This window comes from Pyrus communis, chromosome 4 (assembly GCF_041283825.1).
Source record: "Pyrus communis isolate YQ-2024b chromosome 4, ASM4128382v1, whole genome shotgun sequence".
NCBI lineage: Eukaryota > Viridiplantae > Streptophyta > Magnoliopsida > Rosales > Rosaceae > Pyrus > Pyrus communis.
The window spans coordinates 17,094,152-17,117,500 of record NC_142568.1 but is presented as its reverse complement, the minus strand read 5'-3'; the positions used below and the strand labels follow the sequence as shown (position 1 = coordinate 17,117,500).

Here is a 23,349-nt window from a genome sequence, read left to right as displayed (position 1 = left end):
GAGCTTCTTGATTCCTCCAACAACTTGAAGATCACCCATCGTATCGGCAAGACTTTGACTACACCGAACAAGCTTGAGTGACTACCGTGCAGAGTAATACACTACTCTCGACACAAAGAAGCTCCCTCTCAAGGTTTGTGATAACCCCAACAATAATCTCAAGAAATCTTTTCTGATGTGGAAGATCAGTCAAAACTGCAACCACAGAGCATACTCGGAATTTCAAGAGACTTTACAACCAATGCTATACCAAGAACGATCCCTGACCGACTTGGCTCTGATACCAATAGTTGAATAAGAAGAGTATCCAAGATAACTCTAATGATCCCAAGAAGAAGAAAATAGAGCACACTCTTAAAGAAAGCTCACAAAACAAACTAATTAGCAAAGTTTTTCTTATTTAGCTCTAGGCTTTGTTTCTCCTTGGATGATATACAATACTTGAGGACTTGGGTATTTATAGCAAACCAAATGAAAGCTACAACATCCACCTACTTCACCTACAACCTCCACTTACTTCACCAACCTCACACACTTACTTCACCAACCTCACACACTTACGTCACCTACAACATCCACCTACTTCACCTACAATTGACATTGATTCTCAACAAGTATCACTTATGGGGAGAGACTGCAATGAGTTTTGAGGACAATGGAGTACAATCGTTGCTGCAAACCGTGTTTGTTACTTTGACAAGCCTCAAAGTAAAGCAATACCAAGGTCATACTAACATACTTTATTTAGCTGCTTAAAGTTTGAGTTTATTGACTATTATCTTTTATCAATAAGAAAGCTTGTTCTCAGAAGTGTGGGATCAACTGTTTTTTTTTTTCGATCCGGACATTCCACAACTCTCTGAATACAGACTAAAGTAAATAGACGACCCTTCTTTAATAACTTTTGCATTTATATTTCTCACCCTAAACATGCGCAAAATAGGTTTAAGTATCTGAGATCACTTGTTCGGATGTTGCCCACTTTAGCTAACATGTATATGGGGTGTGCCATCAGTGCTAATTCTGAGTCAAAAACGATAGATGAATTGCTTTTACCTGATCTTGCATTGCACATGGTTACTCTTTCATCATCGACCTGTTAACAAAAATTATCTCTTTTTAAAAAATAAAAATAAAAAATAAAAATTGTGGTGCATCTTGCTTGGCTGCTTCTTGGTTTGTTTATCTATTCGTTTATACTCCATATTTGCGAAGTGATGGTTAAATGTGATTGATCATTTGAAAACCAAGAAGCAGCCAAGAAGACATCTGGATCGTTTACGTGCAACGAACATGGTTTGATGAACAAGTTACCCGAACCATGGTAATGTTCTTTTGCATCTATTTTTCATCTGGTAGTTATATTAAGTTGCTGACTTTTTTTTATTTTTTTATTTAAATGGTTATGAAATTCATACATGATAATGTTTTTATGCCTATGATATTTTATGCAACAACAAGGTTGAACGAGTGACAAAGCTACCGTTATGTATGTGTTTGAACTTTATAGAAAAACTTTGCATGTGTTATGAAACTACCATTTTTATGTTTATGAATTGTTAATTTTGCTATGCCGAACGATGTCTTTTGGTATATCTTTATACTTGATGGTTCAATCTGATACATCTTCCATTCATTTTGATGTATACACACAGACGTAGATGTTTATTCAGCCAGCATATACTTTTGCAATCACTCTCATGCCTGAGTTGATCTTTGATTTGTAATCTCAATGCATGCATACATATAACTTTGGGGTGGTCTCCATCCCCCTTATACCTTGGCTGCTGTTTGACCCTTGGGAGTGTAGAGTTCACCTTGCAGAGTTTGGGAAGTATCGTTTCCATTTCTGCTTTTGTTTTATAAAACTGGGGGACAAAGACTGTGTACTTTGTTATTGCAGATTTTGTTAACTCAAACTTTCAAATAAACACTTTTATTTTGCACTGTTGGAACCCCCAGTCCCACATCGGACAGAGGGAGAAGAGAAGAGTGCTTTAAATAGAAATACCCCTCTCTAATTAACACCGAGGCTTTTTGTGATAAAACCCCACACCTGAGGATTGTGCAGGTGGTTAAGTGGGGACAATATCGGTGTTGTTGGAGTGGGCCCTCGGCCCGTCGACCTGAAAATTTCCACTTGGTATCAGAGCCAGGGGACGGGCCCGTACTGCCATGTGATTGGGTGAGTCCCCATTGGCCCCGCGTGATTGTCCACGTAGGCCAAAGATGCCACGTGTTTGGGTGGGTCCCCATTGGCCCCGCGTGATTGGGTGAGTCTCGACATGGCTCCACGTGGTTGCCGATGTGTGGAAATTCACGTGTGACCCATAAGTGGGGTCTCACGTGTGGGGGAGTGTTGGAACCCCCAGTCCCACATCGGACAGAGGGAGAAGAGAAGAATGCTTTAAATAGAAATACCCCTCTCTAATTAACACCGAGGCCTTTTGTGATAAAACCCCACACTTGAGGATTGTGCAGGTGGTTAAGTGGGGACAGTATCGATGTTGTTGGAGTGGGCCCTCGGCCCGTCGACCTGAAAATTTCCACATGCACAGTCTATTGATGTAGAGTGGTTTGAATCTAAATTATTTGTGTGTCTTTCTATCGATGTTATTCGTGCATACCCTGCATTACAGTGGTTGTAATGCATTTTCTAGATTGGTTTTTGCAGTGATGGTTGTCTAACACAAGAATATCTTCCTCTTGCACAGGTTCAAAATGAATCTTAATGTGGAAGATAACACAAATCAGCACAACTTCTTCATGATAGGAAGGCATGCCGAAAAGACACTTCGTGTTTCTTGCCATACTTTAGTGATAAAAGAAGGATATGAGGATCTTTTCATGGTGTCACTAATTCTTAAAAATTTGGTCGGCAAGTCAAAAGCATTTTTAACTCTCTTTTGGACATCAAAACAGCGACTTCGGGAAGATAGATTTCATCATTCATGGACTGCTTCAAGACCATGTTCTCTCCAACCCAGCAATCACCTCAATCAAATCACAAACGCCGGCTCCCACCTTAGGAAAACAAATTATCAGTCAAGTTACTCTTGTCCCAATGACGCCTTCCTAACCACTGGATCAACAACCCCGATCAATTGCAGCAGCCAAGACTTCCAAGAGAGCATTATTCCCTGATGAAGCAGGCAAATCTGACACGCTAACTTTTCCTTCCGATAAATGCTCTCGTGTAAATCTTATTAACTATACTTCCTTCTCTTGGGTATATGTTTGCCTGGTCATCAAAAATCGTTGACCAATCTTTTTGCACCGCTCTTTCGCACTATTTTCCATGACTATCACATTTATCTCTAACCTTATCGATTGCCTTCATTCACAGCATAAAACCTCGCAACGAGCAAATAGGCACAACCAATTCTGTCAGAATTGCTGGAGAATTCCACAATCTAGTTGTCCCCAAAATCGAACCCATCGATAGAGTTCTGATTGCCGCCCTCATGACAAAAACTTGGGGAAAAAAAAACAAAGATAGGTAAATTACGATTTATTTTTCGCATGCATGCCTGCATAGCATCCATGATGGCAGCCTTTGTTACATTATTATTTATGTTTTATGCTATAGTGTGGAAGATGTCCGATCTTAGAAAAAGTGAACAACCATAGTCTCCATGATCAAATGTTGTAGGGTGTGCTGCATGTTTTTTTGGTTTGAACATCTGTGCTTGACGACTTACCTGCTCAAACAATGCTTTTTCTATATTTTGTTAGCTGCTAAAACAAGTGCCTAGCTTGTAGGGCGTATATTTTGCCATCTTAAATGCAGAAGCAAAATATGTGTAAACTGCAGGTCAGACCTTTTGCTTATTTTTGCCTTTGAACATTTGTGGAAAATTAGCTGCTTGAACAAGTACTAAACATTTTATGTTTTTTTTATTAACTGCTTGCACAGCAGGACAAATATTTTGCCATCTTAACTCCATGGGCAAAAATGAGTGAATTGCATGTTGCTTCTGTTTCTTATGGAAACAAAACTTTTTGGCAACCATGTCTTTGTGATCAAGGACGTTCAGTTTCTTCCCACTGATTGTACAATGCCTTTGTATGTCAGCTAAGTTGAATGTATATAAAAACCAAGCTGCTTATCTTATCGACCTCATTCACTCATGTGTCCCTGTTTGTTCATGATTGTGTTGAATTTATTGAACTTGAATGTGTTTTATGCATCCGATTATGCCTGAGACAGTTGGCTCCCGCAACAACGCGTAGGCATATTTTTTAGTCCTAACCTATTTTGTTGCTCTTGATCTCCCTCCCATTAACTTTTGTCAGTAAGAATTTGTATTTATCTTGTAACAACTTGGCGGGATCTTTCCCGGTCAGAAACAATCTTGACGTTCCTAAATCCCTTAGTTTAAATATTAGGGTTCTCGGACTCGTAATTGACTCTCATCCACCTCTCGGCCTCTATCATCTCTCTCGCTCTCACGAGCATATCCCTTCTTTTTCTCACTCTATCATGTCTTTAGTTATCTCATATGTCCCCGTGCACGCAACATAATCCCCAACAATTGGACCAACTGTTTCATACTCTCTCATCTGGTATGTATTTTAACTAAGTTGAATCATTCATTTATTTCACATATTGGTTTTCAAATTTTACATGAATTCTTATACAGGTGTGGAAGCTAATATCATTCTATGTATATATTTGTTTTTACAAAAGATGCTGTTACAGTTGAACTGTTAGAGTAAGCTGTTTTTTATATATTTATTTCTCTAAAGCTTAAATTGCTGTTACTTGTGTCGTGTGGAGAAGCAACAGCAGATTCACCTTCATATTCTAGTAAAATTTTAACTACTGAATCCATGGTTGGTCTTTTGCTTTTCTCTTCCTCCACACAGGAAATCCCAATCTCAACCATCTTTGCCGCTTGGATCCTGTTGAATTGCCCACTCAGCCTTGGATCCATCATATCCTCGATCCACAGATCATTCCCTCGTTGAATTTTCCGCTTCGCTACACTCACGAACCTTGTCAACTCCGACTCTAGATCATCCGTGTCCTCAACAACCCAACTTGAAAGGCGAATGCCCTTCACTAACTCTAGAATTACCACTCCAAAACTATAAACATCCACTTTTGCAGTGATCGGAAGGTTCAGAGCCCACTCGGGAGCCATATACCCCTTCGTTCCACGAATTTGAGAAAAAACTGAGCTCAATTTGCCTCTCTGGGTTAACTTTGCTAGCCCGAAATCTGCAATCTTTGGCTCGAAATTTCCATCTAGGAGTATGTTCTCAGGCTTCACATCACAATGGATAACCCATTCTAGACACTCATGATGAAGATAGGCTAAACCCTTTGCTATTCCAATTGCAACCTTAAACCTTTCTTTCCATCCAAGGAAATTTGGGGGGAACAAGTGCTTGTCCAATGAGCCATTTTCGACGTGCTCAGAGACGAGGAGTTTGTGCTTGTCTTCAGAACAGAATCCCCAAATTCTCACTAAGTTCATGTGATTAATTTTCCCAATTGTGCTAACTTCTGCCCAAAACACACCTTCCCCTTGATATAAATCCGCCAGTTTCTTCACAGCCACCACTCTTTTGTCCGCCAGAATGCCCTTGTACACAGCACCGGAGACCCCTCTTCCAAGCTCTTCATTGAAATTTTTGGTTGCATTCTTGAGCTCAGCGTAGCGAAACTTTCTAAACTGACTCGAAATTACATGATATCCATCTTCTGTTGGAGCTGCTGCACAGTGCCTTTGGAAAAGTAGCCAGCTGGCCGAAGCAATGAAAAGAACTTCAAGTGCACCAACCGCAAAAGCAAAGCTATAAAAATACACCCATCTTACCCTTTTCGCAGTATTTCTGTACATCGAGATTGAATTCTTCTTGCATGTATCCAAGGCCTTAAGATTGACAGGTAGCGATGTTTCAACACTCAGAGGCAGTCTTATGTACATACTCCCCGGAAGATATTGAGACCTGTACCCATTGAAAAGAGCACTCTTTGTATAACATTTCGCTTCTGTTATACTATAACTAAATGCTTCGCACCGGAAATCATCCAAGCAGAGATTCGTGCAATTTTTGAATGAGATGGTTTCGACATAATTGAGATCAAAACCGTAGAAATTTACGTGCTCAATCTGCACGAATTTCACTTGCTGGGACCACAAATACCAACGAGTAAACATAGGCTTGCAACCCTTTTTCCAGTCACTCTTGTCAGCTACTTCGTAGCCAGGAGGGCACGAGCATTTTGGCTGCGGCGTGTTAATACAAATCCCATTTCTCCCACAGATCCCATGCACCTTACACAGCTCCGTCACGGCTTCCCAGGTGACCACCCACAACCCTGTCGCGCTTTCTAGGCTATAAAGCCTGAGGTTTCCATCATAATCCATCGTCAACCGCCTTTTCGCACTTGAACCTGCGTCGGAAGCTGTGAATTGCAGTTCATCACTGGACAAAAACTTCCCCAAGTCATCCAAAACAGCAACCCTGCTGCTGTTGTAGTTTGTTCGACCGCTAGCGAAAACGTCGTAATCCGGATCAGGCCAGTACAAACTCGAAGTGTCAGGGCCGTCGAACATGAGCTTCAAAACATTGTCCTTGTCGAAAGAGAAGCTGAAATAGCCGGTCCCAAAATTGCCTTTTCCCAAAGAAGATATCAGCTTCTTGTTCTTTGTAAAGGGTTGGTTTGGAAGAAGAGTGTGAGTTGGAAAATCAAAACTCTGCCACAGAACTTTACCTTGCTTGTCTCTCAATACAAGGTTGCCGGAATCCAAAAGCACCGCCGTTTCAGCTCTAAAGCTTCTGGAGTTCGAGGTGGTCTCCCAGACGGATGTTCCATCGACGTCCGTCAAGACCATGGCGCCGTCTCGGAGGGAGATTCTGGAGCCGAGGCGGTTGACTGGTCTGTCTCTGTTGGCCGTCCAAACAACAGTTCTGTCTATGGATTTCGTAAACCATATAGAAAGCCAGTAAGCATTTGTGCCTACACCATAGAAACCACAAGTGAAGGATTCATCTGGGGAAGTTAGGAAGTTGGAATCGTGTTTGGCGGAGAGCGAAGAACCTCTGGAAAGACTGCTTCGGGTTTTCGGAGTTGCAGAATAAGAGTGGGAGAGTAAAGAGATGAATGCAAAGATAAGAAAAGAGAGAACATTTGGAGATGGAACAAGTTGGTGCTTCATTTTTCTCAAGTTTGGTGAATAAGGAAAGAAATAACATGGGCATCCTTTCCATTCAATATATATATAACCAATACCTACGACCTCCTGACAAAGCATGACCTAATCCAAAATATAATATAAAACTAGTAGTATTCCTCCTGACAAAGCATGACTTAATCCAAAATATAATATAAAACTAGTAGTATTCATCGGAACAAGGACAAAAGTCGTAGTTTGAGTGCGATAAGCACTTCAAAGATTCGTAAGACTTCATTTCATAAGAAGGATTAGTTTGACTAAGACTATTTACTATATATATATATATATATATATTTTATATTTATTTTAGCAAATGATACAATCTACATTAATAGGATAAGAAAGCGAGATAAGTTTTATCAACCAACAGGGTTGTGGAGCAAGACTAGTCCTGACTACCCCCGACAAAGTGGCAATGGAGTATGGCTAGTAATAATGTAGTTCAAATTTGAGAATTGAACCTAAAATCTCTTACTTATAAGTGAAAAATAATAATATTCATTGTATTGAAATCATTTGAAAGGGTAATTATTGTGTTAGAGGGTTGACCTTGAATTTTACTGCCCAAAGACTTTCCCTCAATTTTCCACAAGGACCTAACTATGTACCGCAAATGGTGGTTTAGGTTGATTTCCATAGCCTAAGACCTAACTCTGTCCCCACAAATGGTAGTTTAGGTGGGAATTGGATCCATTCCGAACCTTAGTGCCCGGAGCCTAAGGATCAACTTATATGGGCCGTATAAATTGAATTTAGCGGTCTCTATTAATTCATTTCTCTGGCCCACCACACACAAATCAACAATCTTGATTTCTTTTACACATCAATCAACGGCCTGGATGGATTGATCCTTAGGCTCTGGACACTAAGGTCTGGAGCGGATCCAATTCCGTTTAGATGGATTTTAGTAGTCTAACGTGTTAGACCAAGTTAGTGTAACGTGTTAGACCTAGTCAGTGTAACGTGTTAGAACAAGTAAGACTTATCAAATCCAACGCTAGTTCAAACTCTTTAGTTGGATATTCTTAAATTCAACTGCTATCCAAGGACGAGTCTGTTAGGTCTAGGTTTCTTTTGAATGTTTCTTGGCTAAGTCTGATAACTTTGTATTATTTGAAATTCAAACTGTGCGTGTAAATAGGGTTCTTCAAAACGCTTTTGTAATCTGTACATTGATATACAAGCAACCCATATATGGGTATGCAAATTCAGCTGAAAACCAGTGTTCTTTATATGGTATCAGAGCCTTTCTAACGACAAGAAAAAGATCCTTTTGTTTTTCTGCCCATCACCTTCCAAATGGAAGTCCAACTACTCACAACTCATTGAAGTCAACAAAAATACGATGGTGAGACCTACCCGCACCTGACGTTATTCTGGTAGTATTCTAAGCAAATAGAACACAAAGTGGTAATCGAATATGCACATTTTCATCATTCTTTAAATGACAAAAATGAAACAAATACATGTTACTTAATGAACTAAACAAGTTCCACTAACTTCCCACATCCTTCAATAAAAGAGTAACCTTGCCTTTATTAAGTATACCAATGTAAGTTCGAAGCCTATACCGGTCAGAGTTACCATTCCATAACTATAAACATCCACTTTTGCAGTGATCCAGTAATCGGAAGGTTCAGAGCCCACTCGGGAGCCATACACCCTTTTGTTCCTCGAATTTGAGAAATCATCGAGTTCAGGTTGCCTCTCTGGGTTAACTTTGCTAGCCCGAAATCTGCAATCTTTGGCTCAAAATTTCTGTCTAGGAGTATGTTTTCGGGCTTCACATCACAATGGATAACCCATTCTAGACACTCATGATGAAGATAGGCTAAACCCTTTGCTATTCCAATTGCAACTTTAAACCTTTCTTGCCATCCAAGGAAATTTGGGGGTAACAGGTGCTTGTCCAATGAGCCATTTTCGACGTGCTCAAAGACTAGGAGTTTGTGCTTATCTTCAGAATAGAATCCTCAAATTTTCACTAGGCTCATGTGATTAATTTCTTGATTGTGCTAACTTCTGCCCAAAACACACCTTACCCTTGATATATGTCCGCCAGTTTCTTCTTGGCCACCACTATTTCTGTTGGAAATTCAAATAAAAACAGGCTGTAAAAGGTTGCTGCTAGTTTCTTTACAGGTTGTATCCACACATGCTGCAACTACAAAGACTAAAGTTTCCTCCATGTGCTAGCTGAAAGTGTGTTGAAAGACAGCAGAGATGTGAGCTGCTGTGTGCAAGCTGTCCAAAGTTCACATGATCTGTTTGCATGTGTTGTCTTATTGTTTATTCATTTTCTGCTTGTATAAATAAACATCCTTGCTAGGCTTTAGAATTATCCCATCCGAATCCCACTTCCAATTGTGAAGAAGCTTGTAAGCTTTCTTATTCCATCAATTTGTAAACCTTCTTTTTATATATCAAAGTCCAAGTGTTTTGCCAAAACTTGTTGCTTCCCTCCTTTCTCTATTTCTTCCTTGTCCAATTTTATTGAGAGTGCAAAGTGAGAGGTGTGATAGAGTTTGTAAACTTATCACCCAAATATTTTGGTATTGAATTAGCAAACTCCTTTGAATACCAACAATTGGTATCAGAGCCAGAATACCATTCTGGCAGGTGCAGCAGTTATGGCGTCCAACTTAGTGCAACTCCAAGTTCCCACATTGAAGAAAGAAAATTATGAAAGATGGTGCATCCAATTCAAAGCATTGTTTGGATCACAGAAGCTATGGGAAGTTGTCAGTAGTGGGTATGTTGTACCCACTGCCGAGCAAGAAGCCGTATATACTGCGGATCAAAGGAACACTCTCAAGGACTTACGAAAGAAGGACCAAAAGGCGCTGTATCTTCTATACCAGGGTTTGGAAGATTCAACGTTCGAGAAGGTTGCATAAGCAACAACGAGCAAGCAAGTATGGGATACACTCAGTACAATCTACAAAGGAGTGGATCGAGTCAAGAAAGTGAGGTTACAGTCACTTCGAGCAGATTTTGAAACTGCTCATATGAATGAAGGGGAGTGCATCTCCGACTATCACTCAAGGCTCATTGTGATAGTAAATCAGATGAGGAGAAATGGCGAGAGACTCGATGAAGTACGAGTTGTGGAGAAGATACTCCGGTCATTCACATCTAAGTTTGAGCATGTGGTGACTGCCATTGAGGAATCCAAGGATTTGGAGGTGATGAGCGCAGAGGAGCTACTAGGATCCCTGCTAGTTCACGAGCAACGCATTCAGAAGAATGCAAACCCCACAACGCTAGAGCAAGCTTTGGAGTCAAAGTTGAATATTGACAAACCAAATGGAGGTCGTGGGCAGTGGAACTCACGTCGTGGGAGTTCATCTAATTGTAGCCGAGGACGAGCTCGAGGAAGAGGTCGAGGCTATGCACAAAATCGAGGTCAGTCTCAGGAGTGGAGATCTACTCGAGGAAAGCCGCATATCCAGTGTCACAACTGTAAGCAATATGGACATTATGCCAATGAATGTTCATATAAAAATGGTGAGCATGTCAACATGGCAGAATCAAGTGGAAATACTGATGAAGAACTTACAGTCTTGCTAGCACACCATGATTCCAGTAGCCAACAAGATGTTTGGTATTTGGACTCTGGTGCAAGCAATCACATGTGTGGAAAGAAGGAGTTTTTTGCCGAACTCAAAGATGGGGCCTATGGATCTGTAAGTCTTGGTGACTCCTCAAAGTTGCCAGTTGAAGGCAAAGGGAAGATCAAGATCATCCAGAAGGATGGTAAAGAATAATACATCTCCGATACCTACTACATACCAGGTATGAAGAGCAACATTCTAAGCATTGGTCAACTGTTCCAGAAAGGGTACATTATACATATGAGAACATGCTTCTCACTCTCAAGAATGTAAGGAGAAAGCTTATTGCACGTGTTCGAATGTCAAAGAACCGGATGTTTCCGTTGAATTTGAACACAAAGATTGGAAGCTGCAACATCGGTGTAATGGAAGATGAGTCATGGAAATGGCATCTTCGATTTGGCCATCTTCATTTCAATGGCCTAAAGTTGCTGTCAAGTGGAGGAATGGTTCGTGGTCTACCCCAACTTGAAGCCACACGCCAAGTATGTGAAGGTTGTGTGCTTGGCAAGCAAGCACGACTATCGTTCCCTGTTGGTGATACATGGAGAGCAAAGGCACCACTGCAGTTGGTGCACACAGATATATGTGGTCCATTGGATCTCATGTCTTATGGAGGTAATAGGTATTTTATTACCTTCATTGATGATTTCAGTAAAAAGACTTGGGTCTATTTTCTCAAGGAGAAGTCAGCTACCCTAAAAATTTTCAAGGAGTTCAAGGCACTCACAGAGGCTGAAAGTAACCACAAGCTTGTGGCTGTGAGATCAGATAGAGGTGGAGAGTACACCTCCAATGTTTTCCAAGCATACTGCAAGGAGCAAGGAATTAGGCATCAACTTACTGCTGCCTATACCCCACAGCAAAATGGGATAGCCGAAAGAAAGAATCGAACTATCCTTGACATGACAAGGTCCATGCTTAAGGAGAAGAATTTTCCAAAAGAGTTATGGGCAGAAGCTGTAGCTTGTTCGATTTATTTGTTGAATCGATGTCCAACAAAGAGTGTCAAGAGGATGACACCACAAGAGGCTTGGAGTGGATACAAGCCGAATGTTACACACCTAAGAATTTTTGGGTGTGTTGCATATGCTCAAGTTCCAGAAGCCAAGAGGAGGAAACTTGATGATAGAGGTGAGAAGTGTGTGTTTGTGGGCTATAGTGAAGAGTCCAAGGCATACAAGCTCTACAACCCACTAACTGGCAAATTAGTGGTTAGTAGAGATGTCATCTTCAGTGAGGAAGAGGCATGCAAGTGGAACAACAAAGAAGTCAGTAAAGAGAAGATCGTTTCCATTGATTTTGAAGAACCAGAAGTTGTACCACCTGTTGAGCAACAACTTGCTCAAACAACCACAACAACTCCATTGCACATAACTGCAAGGAGTGGTCCGACATCTAGTGAAGAAAGCAGCTCCTCAACTCCAGTAAGGCTAAGAAGTCTCACCGAGATATATGGACAAGAAGAAAAAGAAAAAACCAACTTTTTCTGCTTGTATGCAGACCACGAGCCTCTCTTATTCAATGAAGCTGTGGAAGAAGATCGTTGGAAGAAAACCATGGAAGAAGAGATCCATGCCATCGAGAACAATGACACTTGGGAGTTAACAAAGCTCCCACCAAATCAGAAGGCTATTGGTGTCAAGTGGGTTTACAAGATCAAACGCACTGCAGATGGGAGTGTGGATCGATATAAATCAAGGCTTGTAGCAAAGGGCTACAAATAGAAGTATGGAGTGAAGTCTATGCTCCAGTTGCAAGACTTGACACGGTAAGATTGCTAATCTCTCTTGCCGCTCATCATAAATGGAAAATTTATCAACTAGATGTCAAGTCAGCCTTCCTTAATGGAGTTCTTGAGGAAGAAGTGTACGTGGAACAACCAGAAGGCTTCCAAGTACAGAGAAAAGAAGATAAGGTGTATCGTTTGAAGAAGGCTTTGTATGGCCTCAAGCAAGCACCACGAGCTTGGAACTCAAGGATTGACAACTACCTTCACCAAAATGGATATCAGAAATGTCCATACGAGCATTTAGTTTACATGAAGAATGGTGCAAAATGGGAGTTCTTAATTATTTGTCTCTATGTAGATGACTTGTTGTTTACAGGAAACAATGAAGCAATGTTCTGTGAGTTCAAGCAATCCATGTTCAGTGAATTCGAGATGACTGACAATGGATTAATGTCATACTTTCTTGGCATAGAAGTGAAGCAAGGAAGTGATGGTATCTACATTTCTCAACAAAAGTACATGAGAGATATATTGGAGAAATTCAATATGGACAAGTGCAATATTGTCAACACTCTAGTTGCAACTGGATTGAAACTGTCTAAGGAAGGAGAAGGTGAGTTTGTAAACTCAACCGTGTACAAAAGCTTGGTTGGAAGCCTAAGGTACCTTACAATCACAAGACCTGATATAGTTTATGGTGTTGGACTCGTGAGTCGATACATGGAAACACCAAGGGAGTCTCATTGGCTGGCCGCCAAGAGAATTTTGAGGTACATAAGAGGTACTCTAAACTATGGTCTATTTTATAATTTTGGTGAAGATGCAAAATTATTTGGTTATTCAGATAGTGATTGGGGAGGTGACTAAGATGAAAGGAAAAGCACAACTGGCTATATGTTTTTTCTAGGATCAACGGCTTTCTCATGGACTTCAAAGAAGCAATCAATTGTTGCTTTGTCATCGTGTGAAGCCGAGTACGTTGCTGTAGCCTCAACCGTGTGTGAGGCAATTTGGTTAAGAAATCTGTTAAAGTCAGTGTGTCATCCACAAGTGGAATCGACTGTGATTCATGTGGATAACGTGTCTGCAATCAAACTTGCAAAGAATCCTGTTAAACATGGAAGGAGCAAGCACATTGATACCAGGTTCCATTTTCTAAGGGACCATGTGAAGCAAAAGACAATTGAGCTTGTCTATTATCACACAAAGGAACAAGTGGCTGACATCTTCACTAAGCCACTACCAGTTGAATCATTCCGGTTATTACGTGAAATGCTAGGCATGAAGGCGTTTTGATTTGAGGGGGCGTGTTGGAAATTCAAATAAAAACAGGCTGTAAAAGGTTGCTGCTAGTTTCTTTATAGGTTGTATCCACACATGCTGCAACTACAAAGACTAAAGTTTCCTCTATGTGCTAGCTGAAAGTGTGTTGAAAGACAGCAGAGATGTGAGCTGCTGTATGCAAGCTGTCCAAAGTTCACATGATCTGTTTGCATGTGTTGTCTTATTGTTTATTCATTTTCTGCTTGTATAAATAAGCCTCCTTGCTAGGCTTTAGAATTATCCCATCCGAATCCCACTTCCAATTGTGAAGAAGCTTGTAAGCTTTCTTATTCCATCAGTTTGTAAACCTTCTTTTTATATATCAAAGTCCAAGTGTTTTGCCAAAGCTTGTTGCTTCCCTCCTTTCTCTATTTCTTCCTTGTCCAATTTTATTGAGAGTGCAAAGTGAGAGGTGTGATAGAGTTTGTAAACTTATGACCCAAATATTTTGGTATTGAGTTAGCAAACTCCTTTGAATACCAACACTTTCGTCCACCAGAACGCCCTTGCACACAGCACCGGAGCCCCCTCTTCCAAGCTCTTCCTTGAAGTTTTTGGTTGCTTTCTTGAGCTCAGTGTAGCAAAACTTTCTGAAATGACTTGAAATTACGTGATATCCATCTTCTATCGGAGCTGCTGCATTGTGCCTTTGGAAAAGTAGCCAGTAGGCCGAAGCTATGAAAAGAACGTCAAGTGCACCAACTGCAAAAGCAAATCTATACAAATACACCCATCTTACCCTTTTGGCTGTACTTCTATACATTGAAGGAGAATCCACAACAATCATTATTACATCCTCCTGCATGTATTTGAGGCCTTGAGATTGACAGGCAACGATGTTTCCACACTCAGAGGCAGTCTTATATATATAACTCCCCGGAAAATTTGGAGACTTGTACCCATTGAAAAAGAGCAATCTTTGTAAAACATTTCCTTTCTCCTGTTTTCCGATAACTAAATGCTTCGCACCGAAAATCATCCACGCAGAGATTCCTGCAATTTTCAGACGAGATGGGTTCGGCATAATTGAGATCAAAACCGTAGAAATCTACTGGCTCAATCTGCACGAATTTTACTTGCTGGGACCACAAATTCGAGCAATTAAACATAGGCTTGCAACCCTTTTTCCAGTCACTTATGTCAGCTACTTTGTAACCAGAAGGGCACGAGCATCGTCAACCGCCTCTCTGCACTTGAACCCGCGTCGGAAGCTCTGAATTGCAGTTTATCATTGGAGAAAAGATTCCCCAACTCATCCAAAACAGCAACCCTACTGCTGTTGTAGTTTGGTAGATCGTTGCAGAAAACGGAGTAATCAGGATCAGGCCAGTATAAGCTCGAAGTGTTCGGGCCGTCGAATATGAGCTTCAACACATTGTCATTATCGAAAGAGAAGTTGAAATAGCCGGTCTGGCGGTCCCAAAAGTGCCTTCTTCCCAAAGTAGATGTCAGCTTCTTGCTCTTTGTAAATCGTTGGTTTGGAAGAAGAGTGAGTTGGAAAATCAAAACTCTGCCACAAAACTTTACCTTGCTTGTCTCTCAATACAAGGTTGTCGGATCCAAAAGTAATGCCATGTCAGCGCCGGAGCTGTTGAAGTTCGTGGTGGTCCCCAAGACGGTTGTTCCATCGACGTCCGTCAAGACCATGGCGCCGTCTCAGTTGAGGGAGATTCTGGAGCCGAAGTTGTTGACTGGTCTGTCTGTTGGCCGTCCAAACGAGAGTTCTGTCCCTGGATTTCGTAAGCCATATCGAAAACCAGTAAGCATTTGTCCCTACACCATAGAAACCACAAGTGAAAGATTCATATGGGGAAGTTAGGAAGTCAAAATCGTGTTTGGTAGAGAGCGAAGAGTCTCTCAAAAGACTGTTTTGGGTCTTCAGAGTTGCAGAAGAAGAGTGGGAGAATAGAGTGATGAATGCAAAGGTAAGAAAAGAGAGAGAGTTTGGAGATGGAACAAATTGTTGCTTCATTTTTCTCAAGTTTGGTGAATAAGAAGCATCCATTCCATTCAATATACCTACAACTTCGTGACAAAGCTTGTACTAATCATTGGAACAAGGACATAAGTCATAGTCTGAGTCCAACTTAGTTACTTTCAGTCTTGGATTCACATCAGATCTTGTGACAAGCGATAACCACCTGAAAGACCCATATATATTACGCTCATCTTGCAGTTAATGTGGCTAAGATCGATATATAAGTTCAATGTCCTGGTCCTCCTAAAGAAATTGGAAGATTCTTACGGTCTTGTTTGATAAGAGCGATTAATTTGAATATGACTATTTATTATATTGAAAGCATTTGAAAGAATAATTGTTGTGTGGAAGGGTTGACCTTGATTTTTACTGCCCAAAGAGTACAGCGAAGAGGGCATCTCAATTTTCCACGGGGACCTAACTATGTCCCTGCATATGGTTGTTTATTTGGACTTTCATAGTCTAACGGCCTAACCTAGGAGAGATTTTTCAATGTATCCAGAACATAGAATGGTATATCACATGTCTCCATACAAGTGGTGAGATTCTTGTGTTAAAAATTTAATAACATATAAATTAAAATTTCCCACCCTTTATATAATTACAAATGGTGTACTACTTATGTTATGGGCACAAGGACAAATTTCTCCTAACGTAACACCCTCGACAATGAAAGTCTAACCACTCACAACGACTCATAAAAGTCAACAAAAATATGATGGCGAGACTTACACACAGTGTAACAACCCGTCTCAATTATTTGTTTTAGGGATTTTGTTTTGGGGTTTACTTTTTTATCTTAGTTTGTGTGCCAAGGGGGCCCATTGCGTTTGGGTTTGTCTCCTAGTCCCAATCTCTCTCCCTCACCTCTCCCGTAACACTATCTTTCCTCTCATCTTTCTCTCTCATTTATGTAAGAGAAAGGTGGAGCCAAGCAGCGCCCCACGCCACCTCGACCCCAGGGGTTACCTCCCTCTGTGGTCTCTCTCTAACTTTGCTAGTATGGAGAAAACGACAAGCTTACAAAACTTCGACAGTGGCAAAGGCCACTATAGTTTTGTCCCTCAATGAACTCCGGCGATCTGTAGACTTTTCCAACGAGGTAAGGACTTGCACTCCTTTTTTTTTTTTCTCTTAGTTGTTAGTTTCTAGCTTGATCATGAGCTTACTTGCAAGCTTTGGGTAGTTTTTACATAGAAACCAACTTGGGGGAATTGCTCCCCAGTTTCCGGCAAGGAACTCTAGTTTTGTAGAAATTTTCCGGCCACTTCTTGACCACGACTGGACCTAAAAAAGGTATATTCTTAACCTACGTGCTTTAAGCTTCGATTGGGTATATTTTGGTGACTTTTAATTGAGATTTGATCTCTGCCAGAGTCGGGAGCTTTCCCGACCAAAAATCAACTTTCCTTTCCGTTGGACTCCAACGACTTACAAAGGAGACTGGGTCGAGCCCAACCCAGTTGCCAAGCCCAAACTATTTAAACCTAAGCCCAAAACCCCTAAACCTAAAACCCCAAACATGTGGGCCTTTACCCACCAAGGCCTTCGGCCCGTTTAAACTAAACCCAAGAACCGGGCCCAAGTCCTTAACCCATTAGCCCAACCCAGTCTAACCCAAACCCCAAACTCAGGACCCTTTGACATAGATCCGTTGACTTTTTTGAAATTTACCCGAGACCCTTCTTAGGGTAATTCGACATCCTGAATCTTTTTTTTTTTTTTTTTTTGGTCCGTTTTCCGAAATTCAACCTTTTGAGTATAGTTTTATTAATTGGACCCTTTATGTGCTTAGAGGCAATTATTTGTGATGTTTCCATCTTCACTAGTTTGCGCGACTCTTCGGCGACGAAGTATTTGTGAGTGGACCTCTTCTAAAATGCATGTTTTAATAGTAGAAATGTATACATGAAAACATGATTTAATGATTACGTTTTGTGAAACGTTTTATGAGTAAATTAGATTTACACTTTATGGTTATCATGCTTACTGAGAATATTTTGGAATACCATATTTTATCGAACTTATGTTCTTTGTAGTATATGTGATGGATGACTATATACTGCTTATGAACATATTTTTACACTTCTTTATAGTATATATGATGGATGACTATATGCTATAAAGTTGTCTTTGAGATATATGTACCTACATTTGGAAAGACTATGTACAATGTTTTGTGCGTATCTAGTGTTCACTATTCTGCCTACGGGCGAGAGAGATAGTTGTTGGCTTCAGACTGGAAGAAATAATCTCTGGCTTTGGGCCGAGAGACACAGTTGTTTTCTAGTCCTAACCTATTTTGTTGATTCACATTCCCCAATTGCTCATGATCTCCCTCCCATATTCTTCACTTTTAGCGTGCCCTCCCATTAACTTTTGTCTGTGAGAATTCATATTTATCTTGTAACAACTTGGCGGGATCATTCGTGCTCAGAAACAATCTTGACATTCCTAAATCCCTAAGTTTATATATTAGGGTTCTCGCACTCTTAACCGACTCTCATCCACGTCTTAGCCCTTATGATCTATCTCTCTCACACAATCATCCTCATTATTTCTCTCACTCTATCTTCTCTTCAGCTATTTTATATGTCCCCTTACACGCATCTGAATCCCCAACAATTGGACCAACTGTTTCATACTTTCTCATCTGGTATATATTTGAACTAAGTTGAATCATTCATTTATTTCACATATTGGTTTTCAAATTTTACATGAATTCTTATACAGGTGTGAAAGCTAATATGATTGTATGAATATATTTGTTTTTAAAAAAGATGATGTTACAGTTGACCTTCTAAAGTAACCAGTTTTTTACATATTTATCTCTCCAAAGCTTAAATTGTTGTTACTTGTGTCGTGTCGAGAAGCAACAACAAATTCACCTTCAGATTCTAGTAAAATTTTAACTACTAAATCCATGGTTGGTCTTTTCCTCTTCTCTTCCTCCACACAAGAAATCCCAATCTCAACCATCTTTGCTGTTTGGATCCTGCTGAACTGCCCACTCAGCCTGGATCCATCATATCCTCGATCCACAAATCTTTCCCACATTGAATTTTCTGCTTTGCTACCTTCACGAACCTTGTCAACTCCGACTCTAAATCATCGGTGTCCTCAACTACCCAACTTAAAAGGCAAATGCCCTTACTAACTCTAGAATTACCACTCCAAAACTATAAACATCCACTTTTGCAGTGATCGGAAGGTTCAAAGCCCACTTGGGAGCCATATACCTTTTGGTTCCATGAATTTGAGAAAAAACTAAGCTCTTGTTGCCTCTCTAGGTTAACTTTGCTAGCCCGAAATCTGCAATCTTTGGCTCGAAATTTCCACCTAGAAGTATGTTCTCGGGCTTCACATCATAATGGATAACCTATTCTAGACACTCATGATGAAGATGGGCTAAACCCTTTGCTATTCCAATTGCAACTTTAAACCTTTTTTGCCATCCCAGTAAATTTTGGGGGAACAAGTGCTTGTACAATGAGCCATTTTCGACGTGCTTAAAGACGAGGAGTTTGTGCTTATCATCAGAATATAATCCCCAAATTCTCACTAGGTTCATGTGATTAATTTTCCCAAGTGTGCTAACTTCTGCCCAAAACACACCTTCCCCTTGATATAAATCCGCCAATTTCTTCACAGCCACCACTTTTTCGTCCGCCAGAACGCCCTTGTACACAGCACCGGAGACCAAGAACTTCATTGAGATTTTTGGTTGCTTTCTTGAGCTGAGCATAGTGAAACTTTCTAAATTGACTTGAAATTACGTGATATCCATCTTCGGTCAGAGTTACTGCACTGTGCCTTCGGAAAAGTAACTAGCTAGCCGAAGCTATGAAAAGAAATTCAAGTGCACCAACTGCAGAAGCAAAGCTATACAAATACACCCATCTTACCCTTTTTGCAATATTTCCATACATCGAAGGAGAACCGACTACAACCTTTATCAAATTCTTCTTGCATGTATATGAGGCCTTGAGATTGACAGGCAGCGATGTTTCGAAACTTAAAGGCAGTCTTATGTACATACTCCTTGAAAAATTTGGAGACCTGTACCCATTGAAAATAGCACTTTTTGTACAACATTTTGCTTATGCTAGTCCATAGCTAAATCATTCGCACTAGAAATCATCCAAGCAGAGATTCGTGCAATTTCTAAATGAGATGGGTTAGCTATAATTGAGATCAAAACCGTAGAAATCTACATGCTCAATCTGCATGAATTTCTCTTGCTAGGACCGTAAATACGAATGATTAAACATAGGCTTGCAACCTTCTTTTCAATCACTTATGTCAGCTACTTCGTAACTAATAGGGCACGAGCATTTTGGGTGCCGCGTGTTAATAGAAATCTCATTTCTCCTATAAATCCCATGCACCTTACACAGCTCCATCATGACTTCCTAGGTAACTAACCACAACCCTATCACGTTTTCGAGGCTATAAAGCTTGAGGTTTCCATCATAGTCCATCGTCAACCACCTTTTAGCACTGGAACCCACGTCAAAATCTCTGAATTGCAGTTTATCACTGGACAAAAAATTCCCCAATTCCTCCAAAATAACCCTGTTATTGTTGTAGTTTGTTTGACTGATGACGAAAATGGTGTGATCAGGATCAGGTCAGTACAAGCTCAGTGTGTCAGGATCGTCAAACATGAGCTTCAAAATATTGTCATTGTCAAAAAAAGAAGCTGAAATAGCCGGTCCCAAAAGTGCCTTTTCCCAAAGTAGATATCAGGTTCTTGCTCTTTGTAAAAAGCTGGGTTGGAAGAAAAATGTGAGTTGGAAAATCAAAACTTTGCCATTGAAATTTACCTTGCTTGTCTGTCAAGACAAGGTCGCTAGAATTCATAAGCACGGCCGTTTCAACTCTAGAGTTGCTAGAGTTCGCAGTGGTCTCCCAAACGGATGTTCCATCGACGCCCGTCAAGGCCATGGCGTTGTCTCGAAGGAGGTAGATTCTGGAGCCAAGGCGGTTGACTGATCTATCTCTGTTGGTCGTCTAAACAATAGTTCTATCTCTGGATTTTGTAAACCATATAAAAAACCAGTAAGCATTTGTGCCTACACCATAGAAACCACAAGTGAAGGATTTAGCTGGGGAAGTTAGGAAGTCGGAATCATATTTGGCGGAGAGTGAGGAACTTCTCGAAAGAGTTGTTCGAGCAAAGATTTCTTTGGAGAAGGCTCCTTGGACCTCAACATAGCTCCCCAAGGGATTGGCACTTTTGGATGTGTAGTCGGGCTCTTGCTTGTTGATATGTTACAAGAAGAGGACAAAGTTAGTTCTGAAAGGTGCCTTTGTAGGGCCTTAGGTGTAGGCCTTAAGGCTTACGATCAAAACTAAGTAAGTGTTAGGCGTGCCACTACTATCTCAGTATAGCAGATGTAAAATAATTATATTTTAAGATGATTACTTGCGCCCCAAGTTACTCAAACTTCTTGTTATCAAAGGATTGTCATGGATGGGTTAAGTCCACATTAAGTTCTTTTTCTTGCCTTGTAAACAAGGACTTTTAGTTCATGGTCTTGTATATTCAAATGAAAAGAGTCCAGAGCCCCTTAAGTCATTCGTTTGAATCCAAATCACATTTATTGAAAACATATTGATCAAGTTAAGCAAATCCAGATGCAAATGGACTTCTAAATATAAAAACAATTGGAAATAACTTGAATACATACTGGAGAATGCATTAAGTAATAGATCTACTAATTTAGAAAACAAACAAAGAGCTTCAGGCAAGATTTCACCTTGTCTGGCAAGGTTGAACTTCATGCAATCACTTCTCTTTGAAGTTACAAGGGTTATACGCTAAAAAGGGATGGACGGTAAACAAGTTTACACGAGAGAATCGATACTACAGCATTGAGGGAGATATCAAAGCTTTTAATCTAGACAAGAGATAGCTTTCTAAAGAACTATCGCTTAAAAATGACTGAATCTAGGTTGATTTCAGCTTTTGGATGCAAATCTGGCTTGAGAGCAGAGTTTGTATGTTGTTTGTTTGATTAGTTGAGTGTCCTTGTCTTTGGGGCCTCTTCTTCCTTTTATAGGCATTTTTGGCCTGACTGCTGTAACTTTGCTCTTGCCCGAAAGCACTTTAAGGGTAGTAAGTCATCAAATTTTTACTTGTAATGCCACTGGAAAGTGTTCTTTGGCTGGTAGTAGGTTAGTCTCCATCACTTGTCATTTCAATGGTAAGCATGTGACTTGCATCGTGGCTGATAAGGCTTCAATTTGCCTCTAGGCTTAATGTTGGGCTTCGGGCAAGTCCCCTTTTAATTGGCATCATTAGGCTTTCCTTCATTTAAGCTTAATGTTCAAATATTAACCTAAACATTGCCCCCTTTAATCATTGTTGAGTCTGCAAATCGAGGTGTTGATAATGATTGAACAACCGCCGCATGCCTTCACTCCATTTAAGACAATCGTTGTTTACCAAAACCTTTGCACTAACCCATGAGTTCCAACGTTAAGTAACTGCTTACTTATATAATCTTCACTTAAACTCCTTGGCCAAATACCTTAACACTTCCAAACCTTCGAATTTCCAAACTTCCCAAAATTTTCAGAACTCTTTGCCTCTCAATTCTTGCCCCTTATTTCCAATCTAATCTTTTTCTCATTTTCTTCCAAACTCATTGCCATTATGTGCCGCTTGCTCAATGGCTTTCATCGCCCTCGAGCAGGCTTGCATACTGAACTTTTCTTTAAAGAGGGTAGAGTGCACTCCTTGGAACCTGCATGGACTTCTCAGGTTCCTATCGTCGTGGAAAGCAACATGCCCAAGGTAAATTGGTTCACTCCCAACCCATTCTTGGTCGAGTTGGGCATTTTTTCCTCCAAATGGTCAAACCACTGTCGTGGCTTTCGTCTAATGAAAGATGAGGGCTGGATGCAATGGATAAATGAGCTCGAGCCTATCTTTAAAAGGAAATGGGTAAACAACGGCATCTATGAGGTGATAATGCTCTCTAAGACCACCATGATTGCTAAGCCCAAGCTGCTTACCACGGTTCTCCTCTTCTAGAATTCGAGGATAAAAACTTTCGATTTCAGGATGGGTCCCATGTCCTTAACCATCCTTGACATGGCGCAGGTCTTCGGGCTAAGGCCTTCTGGCTAAGTCGCGGATGTCACCCATGACTGGTTTCCCTTTACTCACCAAACTGCAGAGAGCTCGGGCTCTTCTGATCTTACAATCTAGTTGAAGTACAACTTTTCTACGTTCAAGAGTTATGGAACTTCTTTCACGGGTTTTATCCCATTTGTTAAGAGTAACTTTGGTCCCTCATCTTCAAATGCCAACAGAGGACAAGAGCACATGTACTTCCTTTTTTATTGGCTCAACAAGCACATCTTCCCCAATAAATCCAAGGGAGTGAAGGTTGAATGAATCCCTCTAGTGAAAGTTTTTCACAACTTTGACGATGTAACCAAAGGCTCTTTCCTCCTCTCTCATCTCTACCATCTTCTCTTCGAGATGGCTTAGGGAAAACC

General features: G+C 40.6%; 1 protein-coding gene, 1 long non-coding RNA gene and 2 pseudogenes across 2 annotated transcripts; 1 reads left to right on the top strand and 3 right to left on the bottom strand.

The window, feature by feature from the left end:
* Nucleotides 1-621: 621 nt before the first annotated feature.
* LOC148697555 (uncharacterized) lies at nucleotides 622-3,050 on the top strand. Its single transcript, XR_015961283.1, has 3 exons — nucleotides 622-724; nucleotides 1,258-1,324; nucleotides 2,715-3,050. It is a non-coding gene; the product is annotated as an uncharacterized LOC148697555 (long non-coding RNA).
* Nucleotides 3,051-4,658: 1,608 nt separating this feature from the next.
* LOC137722051 (putative receptor protein kinase ZmPK1) lies at nucleotides 4,659-7,187 on the bottom strand. The gene has a single exon (XM_068461047.2). It carries the CDS (start codon nucleotides 7,170-7,172, stop codon nucleotides 4,728-4,730), a length of 2,445 nt encoding a protein of 814 aa, XP_068317148.2. The 5' UTR covers nucleotides 7,173-7,187; the 3' UTR covers nucleotides 4,659-4,727.
* A 1,515-nt stretch (nucleotides 7,188-8,702) lies between these two features.
* On the bottom strand, nucleotides 8,703-15,831 carry LOC137722050 (putative receptor protein kinase ZmPK1; annotated as a pseudogene).
* Nucleotides 15,832-18,654: 2,823 nt separating this feature from the next.
* LOC137722049 (putative receptor protein kinase ZmPK1) lies at nucleotides 18,655-22,029 on the bottom strand (annotated as a pseudogene).
* Nucleotides 22,030-23,349: the final 1,320 nt, after the last annotated feature.

Bases quoted from the DNA above. Each gene is read 5' to 3' on its own strand.
- LOC137722051 (XM_068461047.2), bottom strand. From the start codon at position 7,172: ATGAAGCACCAACTTGTTCCATCTCCAAATGTTCTCTCTTTTCTTATC.